General features: G+C 36.1%; 1 protein-coding gene across 1 annotated transcript in view; it reads right to left on the bottom strand.

The window, feature by feature from the left end:
• Nucleotides 1-10135: 10135 nt before the first annotated feature.
• The window catches only part of LOC126966099 (papilin-like), a 28100-nt gene continuing 26591 nt past the window's right edge, over nt 10136-11644 (bottom strand). The window contains exons 17-19 of the mRNA XM_050809972.1: nt 11165-11232; nt 10886-10942; nt 10136-10545 (exon numbers count right to left, since the gene is read on the bottom strand). Coding sequence (XP_050665929.1) covers nt 10427-10545; nt 10886-10942; nt 11165-11232 — 244 coding nt within the window. The 3' untranslated portion in view covers nt 10136-10426. The remainder of the gene's footprint in view (nt 10546-10885; nt 10943-11164; nt 11233-11644) is intronic.

Here is an 11644-nt window from a genome sequence, read left to right as displayed (position 1 = left end):
TGAGGCTTTTGTCATTAATATTACAACAAAGTCTTGTTAAAGTCATACTATATCAGATTTCATAAAATAAAGTTAATAAAATTTATTGAAGTAGGCGTTACTTTGTTGAAATCCATAATTATCCAAATGATTCGAGTTTTCTTTAGTGTAAAATTCGCCTCGTCTCGTGCCAGAGTTTGGCGAGTTAACATCTCCTAAGGATGCCTCGTGTAGAGGCGAAATACGTGTCGAATAGTTTAAAGACAAATATTGGCGGAATTAACACAAAAGAAAACTCAAAACATTTGACTAAGTTAATAATAAGATCAAAGAACTGTACCGAAACAAACCGAATAAGATTTTTACATTTACATCTTTAATTGTATATCTTGTAGAAAATTTATATTTTTTGTAACCAATCGTAATAAAAACTGGCATTAAAATATTGAGATAGTCACTACCCAATCACAAGTGCATAAAGTAAATATTAATAAAAATAAAACCATCACCTGAAGGAACAAGAAAGAAAAATGTTAGATAATAAAGATAAGAAGTAGAAAACACAACATGCGAGAAGATTAAAAAAAAAGAAAATAGTATATTATATGATTGTCTAAATTCTAAACTACTTCATAACTACGATGTTAATAAAGTGCATAATATGATAAAAAACAACAATGAAAATCCAAGTCAAGAAAGTTGTAAAGAAATTAGTTAAATATCAATTAATCGATAAAGTCATCTCCGATCAGCTTGATTTTTGCCGTTTCGTAGAGATGTGGGCTCTCTCTTCAACTTTTGACCGCATATTTCACGGGTAGTAGTCAAATGAGTTGTTCAGATGATTTTGCGAGAAACATCTTACCTCGCATGACAACTTGGAATCAGTTACTTGCTGTTTTCCCGAACCGATATGACTTAAGAACTTTCAAACTCGGAACATACTCCCAACTTAAAGGCCGGCAACGCATTTCTTGATCCCTGGTGTTGCGGATGCCCATGAGCAACTGTCTCACCTCTTCCCAGAAATTATAATATTAAACAAAAATAATAAAATCAAACACCTGACACCAAGAAAGCAAACGCATGTTAAAGTATATTAATTCGTGGTAATTCTAAATTGTATACTATCGGCAAATTCTTAAGGTCGGTAACATATTTTTCTTCGAACTACAGAGGTAATAAATAATAGAGTTCTCAAATAATAGAGTTGAAAAGGTTGTAAAATAAAACATTGCTATGCTCGAGATACAAAGGTAAAAAAAATTTTTCAATTTATGGAGATAAGATATGTACTAAAATGGCTTGGAGGGACTCACTGATTATTCTACTAATAGAGAAAGGGTTGAGATTTTGAGTAACGGAAGTTTTGGTGTTTGAAGGGAAGGGAAAAAAACATTTTTTCGAGATTTGGAAATTTTCAACTAATCGAGGTTCGACTTAACGAGGTTCTACTTTCTAGGTGTTAACTTTCTATGCCCTGTTCATTCATACATGCGAATTCCTCTCATAAAGCTTTCGGAATTGCTATCAAATCATGCGTTTTCTTACATTTTTTTTAAATAATATAAGGGACGAGCAGGACGTACAGCTGATGGTTATTGATACGTCCTGCCCATTACAATGCAGTGCCGCCCAGGATTCTTGAAAACTCAAAAATTCTGAGCGGCACTACAATTGCGCTCGTCACATTGAGACATAAGATGTTAAGTCTCATTTGCCCAGTAATTTCACTAGCTACGGCGCCCTTCAGACCGAAACGCAGTGATGCTTTCACATTACTGCTTTACGGCAGAAATAGGCGCCGTTGTGGTACCCATAATCTAGCCGGCATCCTGTGCAAAGGAGCCTCCCACTGGTAAATGAATGTCTCACAAATCGTACAAACTTGAGGGAGGATGCATTTTATTGAACGCCCATTTCCCTATGACAAATAAGATTAAAACTATATTATACTGATTTCATTGATACATACCTTGAGGTACTCCAGGCGCATTAGAAGAATTCTTCAGAATTAAACCTGTTTGCGTTACCCTCGCACCCGCCCCAGATGAACTGACTGCATTTTCGCGTCTCCGGCTTGAAGCCCCAACGGAGATAGGAGCCAGCGCAGCTTCCTTGTTCAATTGGCTGTTTGCATTGCTCTAGAAATATTAATGAACTTCTTAAACTATTTACATGCCTTAAATATTTAATTCGAAGTCAAAGTTCTTTATTTGCCAGAAACATTCACAAGTCACCTTGACACATAAGATGTTAAATCTTATTTGCCCAGTAATTTCACTAGCTACGGCGCCCTTCTGACCGAAACACAGTAATGATTACACATTACTGCTTCACGGCAGAAATAGGCACCGTTTTGGTACCCATAATCTAGCCGGCATCCTGTGCAAAAGGAGCCTCCCACTGGAATCAATATAATATTTAATTTTATTAATTGAAATATTATATTTGTCGGAAATACCACGACGCTCTGTAAGAACTCTCAGAACGGACGCGTGACTAGTAAAATAATTAATATCGACACAAACCTTCAGTCTTCTCAGGCCTACAACTGGCTTGACATAGTTCCTCGGAGTCGAATCTGTTATCATTGCCGAGGCAGCCGCCGTAGATAAACTTGGCGCATCGTTCTTGGTTAGAATCGTAGTACCATTTCACATTATATCCTGTGCACGAGCCTTTTGATGACGGCAATTTACACGCGTCTATGAACAAAATATATATCGGTTTCAATGACATTCAAATTTGATCGTGTGATGATGAGCCGTACAATCCAATGTGGTGTGCGTTGAGATCACCAAGAATCCTTATCATGGAGATCAGCTGCAACGAGGAATCTGTAGTCAATTCGATTTGCTCAAGGAGCCGGTTAGTGGTACCTCCACAACCGTTTTGGGACTTCTACATGCGTGCGTAGATTCGTAGTAGTAGTGCGGAGAGGCCCCTACCAAAGTATAAGGAAGAAGTCTGGAGAACTAAAAAGAAGAAATCTCACTTGCCGTCAAAGCACACACCAACCCATGGATGGATCCCCATACAAGATGGACCGACGATCTGATTAAGATCGCCGGAATACGTTGGATGAGTATTTGGTGGAGGCCTTTGTCCAGCAGTGGACGTCTTCCGGCTGATGATGAACCAATGCAACAAAGGGGTGTTCCTGTTTATACCCCGGATTGGAGACGACAAATATTAATAAATATTAAAATTTTCCAACTTTCTTTTTGCACTACTTCAAAGGACAAATAAAATTGACTCTTATTTAAGAACTATGCATAATATACCCTTTTCCTTTTACCTCTAGGCGCTGGATGAACGCAGACATCTTGACACTCTTCTTGTGTTGAGAACCTGTTGGCATTGCCCTTGAAGCCCAAGTACCAGAAAGGTGCGCATCCACCGTACGTCATGTCGTAGTACCACTTCTTAGTTGTGACGACTGCACGGTCTATGACGTTAGTGTTATACTCGCCGCTGTCCTTCGGCAGACTACAAGCCTCTGTAATAATTTGAAAAAATAAGTCTCCTTATATTATACAAGTAATATTATAAACAAAACAACTATTTTTCTCTTGCGTTGGTTATTTTATCAAATTTAATTCATAGAAAAATCTATGTAATGCAAGAGAGAAGAAAATCTCTAACGGATATACAGCGAGATAGAAAAAGAATATTAAGATATCATCCCCACTATCTGGATGTGTAGCGTAAAGCGTACCTTAAGAAAAAGCGTGTAAAGTTAAGTAAAGGGCTGGCAACGCTCCTGTGATTCTTCTCTTGTTACAACAGGAATGGCTCGCGGTGATAAAAAAACAACAAGTGACGCACTTGTCCTCCTCTCCCATAGAAAAAACTTATGTTTTTTCTTTTATTTTTGTATTTAAGATTAAGGTAATATTTTGTGTGAATTGAATGTGTATATAAGTTGGTTGAATTATTTTATTGTACCAAGCCTTATGGCATGACTATACTATTGTGCTTATATATAAATGCGGTAGAAGACACACAATAAAGCGAACTCTCTACTCAACACCCTTCTTACATTTGTAGCATTACCTTGTCTATTTATCGGTATATTTGTACAGTTCAGGAATTTCGGCCCTGCTGCAGCAGTAGTTCCATCAGGACAACAGCCATATTTACTGTTCGCGCAGTTACATCCTGCTCCATCCGGTCCAGTAGCCGCTGTGACTTCATCACCACAACATTTGAATGGAGAATGCTGGCAGAGACAGCCCGCGAGACCGGGGCCACTGGATATCGTCACACCGTCAGGACAGCACCCGAATTGATACGTGTGGCAGCCACAGCCTTCATAGTTATATCCAGTCGCTGCTGTATGTCTGGTAAACGAAAAAAAAAGGGTGTGTGTACTTATGTATGCACGGAAGAAGTTATACTTCTTTGGCCTAACGAAGCAAAAATCATTAAAATGATTTATTCCTCGTGCTATTCTACTTTTCTGAAGGAACAATTTTGTAAAAATCTCGCAAAGATGGCTAAAAATAAAAGAACCAAACGTCATAACTCATAATAATACAAATTGAAAGTACCAATATATTTTTTGTATTCAAATTAAGATAGGGTTATTGAGCGGAAAGGTCTCCGATGACACATACCTATACAATTATAGGTATGTATCACGAAAAAATTTACGTAATAGCTTAGATATAGATTAGCCCCCTTATTCATAATAGTCTGCTAACTTCAAGCATTGCTAATTCTCACTCTGTCTTCTTCTTTTGACCTAAGTCAGAATTAGAAAAAACACTCCTTAGCGGATGTTTAAAGTTAGCGGACCATTATGAATAAGGGGGTAGGAAAATAGATTATTCTCACAAAGTACAATTACAAAGTATGACGTAGGTATGCTAACTTTTGTGTACGTTTTAATGCAGATTTATGGCATACTGTAAGTTAGAAAATAACATGAAAGCATTTTAAAATACAGTAAAAGGCCCACTTCCAAGCATTTGAGAGGATACATAGGACAAAAATAATTACTAGTCTAATCTACCAGTGGGAGGCTCCTTTACACAGGATTCCGGCTAGATAATGAGTACCACAACGGCGCCTATTTCTGCCGTGAAGTAGTAATGTGTAAACATTACTGTGTTGCGGTCTGAAGGGTGCCGTAGCTAGTGAAATTACTGGGCAAATGAGACTTAACATCTTATGTCTCAAGATGACGAGCGCAGTTGTGTTGCCGCTCAGATTTTTTGTGGTTTTTCAAGAATCCTCAGCGGCACTGCATTGTAATTGGCAGGGCGTATTACCATCAGCTGAACGTCCTGCTCTTCTCGTCCCTTATTTTCATTAAAAAAAACACAATTTCATTTTATATAAATGAGACTGACTTCACTGAACATCGAGCGACCTTTTATTTTATTTAGTTATTTGTTTAAAAATTATTTGGGATTTGTTTATTTGAAAAATAAACAAATCCCCAATAATTTTGTCAATCATCTTTAGAGTCTGAAAAATTTATTAGACTATACAATGACGTAAATTTTAATTCAAAATAATTATCCACTATGGATCTAGCTCGCCAGAATAAATTAAAATAGAGACACATTAAGATTTTTTTTAGCATGATAAAATACTGTAAATATAAAAATCCTGCTTCATTGGGTTAGTAAAAATAATATTATTTCATACTATTCTAAATACTAGACAAAGAGAGAGCTACATCATACAACCAAATTTTTGTTTAAAGTTTTAAAAATTATAACGTATTTCATTTGATCTCCTATAGAGTCCTTAAGAAATTTATTTTAGAAACAAATTACCTATCAGGACAGCATCCATACTCGGTGTAATGACATCCACAACCCTCGTTATTGGGACCTCGTGCGATGGTGACGTTGTCCGGACAGCAGCCAAAGTGGGCTGTCTGGCAACTGCATCCTGAAATTTAGTTTTATGTTACGAAAGAGTCAGAAAATTCCTTCGTACCTATTACTTACCGGCGTGAGACAATCTCGACCTTATGTCTTGCACATTAAGGTCGAGTATAACTTAATTTGCTCTTACATAAACAACCTAATTTCCTTGTTTATTATTTTTTGTTTGTTGAAACAACATTGTTTAACATTATTTGCTACTTAGGGGTGTAATATTGAGTCGTACTTTATTTATACATTCAGTGATTGAACATTATTGTAGAAAATTGAGTGTGATAATAATTTAATTATTGGTGATGTGTATAAATGTCTCCCAAGTAGTTTTACTGACAATTGGATGGTAATAAATTATTCGCGGACTATACTGGTGTTTTCTGAACCCTTGAGGCGTCACGTATAAGTATCATTTTAGAAAAAAAACTTTTTGAATAAAAAACAAGACTTTATACATACATATAATTTGAAATAAGGGAACCAAAATGTAAAATAAAAATGTCCTCTACATCTTTCTGATGTTGGTAGTATCTGATAGTTCTTTCAATAAGTTCCATATAAATATATTAAGTAAAACCTTTGACGGCCTTGAAAAAAGTGTCATGTACATATCATCCAACAGTTCCCTGAATCTTTAACGAAATATCAAGTTCAAAAATAAGTTATTCTGTTATTTATCTAGTCCGAAAATCAAAGGCGGAGGAAATATGCATCACTCGGTGATGGATACATATTTGTTACCTTTGGGGTGGAGACGATGGGTCCTTGGGCTTCATCGGTACAAAAACTCATAGCAGAGGTATTCAAGCGTTTAACCGATTTGACAGGTGACCCAAGGTCTGGTACGTACCTCTGTCACAGGATAAGATTGACCATACAGAGAGGTAACGTTGCCAACTTCATATGCACCTTACCTGCCAACCGAGATCTTTACGCTGTATAACATCTGTACGATGTATTCATCAAATATTGCATATTTTAATAAGAGAGCACAAAAAAGAATGCTGGGATAATTCTTGCGCCGCTTCTTTTCTCTCAAATAAGAGAAGATAACAAAAAGAATTCTAAAGGAATAAAATTTGAGAAAATAAATGCCTATTATGCCTTTATGCCAAGTTCAAACCTTCAAGATGTGGTCCTTCAGCTGCCTTGTAGTTGTCGGGGCAACATCCAAACGGAGACTGCGCACAACAGCCCTCCAGGTCCGGTCCATGCGCAGGAGTGTCACCGTCCAAACAACATCCAAACTTAGACGTGATGCATCCACAGCCTTTTAGATTTGGACCTATAGCTAAAATTAATATTAAATTTGAAATAACTACTATCATCATTGTTGAAGTGATAACTTTCGCTGTAACGTAACGCGTTATGGCGCCAGTCTATCTGGCTTCCTTGGATTGTTATATTTGCAATACTACGGTTACCACTTTTAAGTCTACGGTGTCACAAATGGTCGGTTTGCAAGGGACAGGCGAAAATTACATAGTTGTGTTTTGATCTATTCTTTATGGAGTTAACAATATACTTATTGTTTTGGTGAGTCTATCATTATGGTATCGTCACAGCAATACACACTGTGAAAAATTACTACTGTTAGCAGACAGTTTGACAGTGGAGCAGGGCTTCTCATTAGAACTATTTCGGTACAAAATCTTAAATATATCTGCAAAAGCGGAAAAATAATTTGTGGTCAATAATGAACCGAATAGAGTTATGTAATCGACGATCTGGTCAAGATCACCGGAAAAGGTTGGATGAGATATGGATAGGATCGATCAGTGGACGTCTTCCGGCTGAAATAATTATTGCTGTCATCACGGGTCTGGCGCACCCCCAGTATCAGCTCGATCCATTTGACCGCATGTAACGCAGAGCAGCTCGAATTGTCGGGGACCCAGTGCTCTGTGAACTGCTGGATCACTTGGCGTTGCGTAGAGATATCGTTTCATTGTGTGTCATCTACCGTATTTATCGTGGGGAGTGTTCCGAAGAGCTATTTCACCTTATTCCTGCCGCCGAATTTCACCTTCCCACGACACGGCACAAGTTAGGATATCATCCCCACCATCTGGTTGTGTGGCTGTGGGCAGCGGTGATCACTTAACACCAGGTGGCCCGTACGCTCGTTTGTTCTCCTTTTCCATTAAAACAAAAAATAATGATGATGAAGTGATGTATTACCTGCTGTGACATTATCAGGACAACAGCCAAATTCAGATATACTGCATGGACATCCCTGGCCGTTAGGTCCTGAAGCTTCAGTGATGTTATCAAGGCAACATCCATATTCAGAAGCGGTACAGTCGTCTGTCGTAACATCTGAGGGAGAAATTAAAAATCATTAGAATGAAATAGCGGATTGATGAGACTTTGATTTAATTATAATTTTAATACATTCACGTATGTTAATATGAGATTGTAAGCGAATATAATATGAAGATTGAAGAATTATAATTCTGTGTTTTGTTGATTTAAATCCCTTATCGTTGCGTTGCGACCTCGCTTTTACCGTATTTATCACGGAGACTGTTCCGGAGGGCTGTTTCATCTGATTCCTACCGCCAAATTCCAGTTTCACACGACACGCCACAAATTATAATATCATCCCTACTATCTGGATATGTGGCGTTCCTCCACAGTGCGGTTTTAAGGAACTTTCATCCACGTACAACAAAGCTGTGGAATGGGTACCTTCAAAATAGCGCGTTCACCTTCCTTAAAGGCCAGAAACGCTCCTGTTATTCCTCTGGTGTTGCAAGAGAATGTGGGCGGCGGTGATTACTTAACATTAGGAATGCTCGTTTGTGGAGGACAAACTTCTATAAAAAATATTTAAGTCTTTTCTTGTAGTGAAACTTCTTTAGGCGCGCTGATCATATTATTTATGGATATTTAATTAGACTGACTTGTCACGCTTGGCTATGTAACGTCCCGTTTTAGCCTTAGTCTTATTCGTTCAGCTGATAGTAATTGATACGCCCTGTCCATTACAATGCAGAGCCGCTCAGGAATCTTGAGAAACGCAAAAAATCTGAGCGGCACTATAATTTCGCTAGTCACCTTGAGACATAAGATGTGAAGACTCATTTACCCAGTAATTTCACTAGTTACGGCACCCTTCAGACCGAAACAGTAATTTTTACACATTACTGCTTCACGGCAGGAATACGCGCCGTTGTGGTACCCATAATCTAACCTGCATCCAGTACAAAGGAGCCTATAACTGGTAGGCTAGGTAGAAAAATAATTTTAAAATTTAATTAACATTTTAAAATTATTATACAAATAAAATGCATTTTTGAGAGTTGAATGCGTGTTTTGACGATGACTTAATTCGTATAGTAAATTTTTGTGGTAATTAACTTTATTTCTTTCGTATTTTTATATATTATATTAGTTTCAAGAATATAAGTTCTGTGAAATCTTATAAAACTGTATTATACATAAAAATATTTTTAAATACCTGTTGTACTTTCGGTGTAGACCACTGTTGTAGTCTTCTAGGTCTAAGGAAATAATATAAAAAATAATAGAAGGTGATATAGAATAAACTTTAAAGTTAAACTTTTTTGGGCAGATGGCGGCAAATAATACGCAACAAAGTACTCTGTCGAGATGATCACGACCCTCAGCACTGAGGAAACCGACGCGAGGAGGAGGAGGAAACCATAATGCAAGTGAAACATTTTTCACAAAATAACATATAATAACATTAGAAATACATATGTATAAAATACATATATAAGGGTAAATGTATACACTTTTATAATAAAGTACCTGCCAGTGTTCAGGCATTATCTATAAAAAAATTAAATGTTTTATTTATTTTATTTACATATTATGAAACAAAGTCCTTCGCCGCATCTGTCTGTCTGTCTGTTCGCGATAAACTACTGCACCGATTTTCTTGGTGGTGAAATATGTTAAGTTGTTGCATACATTTTTACAATCATTAACGATACTTTGTGGAGCTGTCGGAAAAAATAAACCGTTTAGGGGCTTTCAACGAAAACGCTGTGTAAACCCTTTGAGATATAACAAAATATTTTTTGGTGAAACTATCTTATATATAAGTGCGTCTACACAAAAGTCTGCCATGGCATATACATATCTCTTAAGGATAACATACTATATCCATTTTAGAACTTTAAAAAATTTGCATTTATAAAGCGATAATATAATAATATTGACACACTTTTTACACAAATTATCTTGCACCAAGTTAAGCATATATAGCCTGTGTTATGGGTTACAAGACAACGATATATTTAATACAATATACTTACTTAAACATACATAAATACATTTAAACATCCATGACTCGGAAACAAACATCTATATTCATCATATAAATGCTTGCACCTACCGGGATTCGAACCCGGGACCTCTAGCTTAGTAGGTAGAATAATATAATAGCTCTATACACAAATACGACATTAATCCTTAGCATTTTATTACGACATATTATAAAATTTATAATATGTCATATGTCGTTATTTCATTTTACTCCTTGCCTGATGCCTTTAGACTACATTATTCCCGAATACCTACATAGAATACATACCAACCGGTTTTTTTCTATTGACAGAACAGCGTTGGAGTTTGTTACAAAATTCAAATATTAACATACCTGTGAAGCTTGTCGAACTGTCTGTTGTAAGGGTTTCTGAAAAAAGTAATATGTTATGAGTATGTTACATAACAATAACGTTTATAAATCATAGTATTATTTAAATTAAATGTATAATTGCGAAATATCTAACATCACACTAAGTAAGGGAGGGTCTTACAAATATGACCAGCTATGACGGGGGAGGGGTCAAAACAATCATAAAATTCTTGTACCGTTATTTATGTGTCAAAGTGAAGAGGTATATTGCGTAGTCAGAATATCGAGTTCAATCAAGAATTCTAAGAGGCGCTAAACTCGTCTCGTCACTTTTTGCTCATAAAAGCTACCAGTAATATTTTATCTGTAGGTATTAACTTATAAAGATAATAAATACCTGTCGATGTGGTGGAACTCTCTGAATACTCTGTAGTACCTTCTGTCGTTGTTACTTCTAGAACAAAATAAAGTATTATTTATCACTACATTTTATTATAAAACTGTTAGCGATAAATTCGAAAACTACTACACCAATTTTCATGTCGTTTTCACCAATGGATAGCTTGGTTATAGAGTATATAATTAGTTGGGTTTTTGTGTACATATTGTCTGTACAGATTCAATCGTTGTTGAATATAATATTATGTTCTTGTTTAAGTAATAGACGTTTACATACCTGTTTCAGGACATCCTTGCTTGTTAGGTCCTGAAGCGGAAATGGTCTCATTTTCGCAACAGCCAAATCTGAAAAAAGAATTTTGGTGATGACATTATAAGTAATATTCAAATTTATTAAATTTAGGGTAACTAATCCGAGAATTAAATTATTAAATCTTTCTTTAAAGTCAAGTCAAAGTCAAATAACCTTCAGGCTTAAACTAAGCGCTTCTGAATCGTCACTATAAATATTTCTTCTAAATTACTGAATTTGCTATATGTTCGTAAAAAGTTGCGCTCGTGAGAACAACATAATAAGAAACTCAACGGCCACTTCTTTCAATCAAATAGAGTATTTTACAATCGCTGTAATATACATAACAAATTTGGTTGTAAGGTGCTGCATCAAATATATGAGTCGTGTTTGAATAATATAAATTATTTCATGAAAAATAATAAAGAATTAAATGCATAAATATAAAATATCGTATATTGGATG

The sequence above is a fragment of the Leptidea sinapis genome, chromosome 9 (assembly GCF_905404315.1).
Source record: "Leptidea sinapis chromosome 9, ilLepSina1.1, whole genome shotgun sequence".
Lineage (NCBI taxonomy): Eukaryota > Metazoa > Arthropoda > Insecta > Lepidoptera > Pieridae > Leptidea > Leptidea sinapis.
Note: the sequence above shows the minus strand (reverse complement) of the source record. Positions and strands in the feature narration are given on the sequence as shown.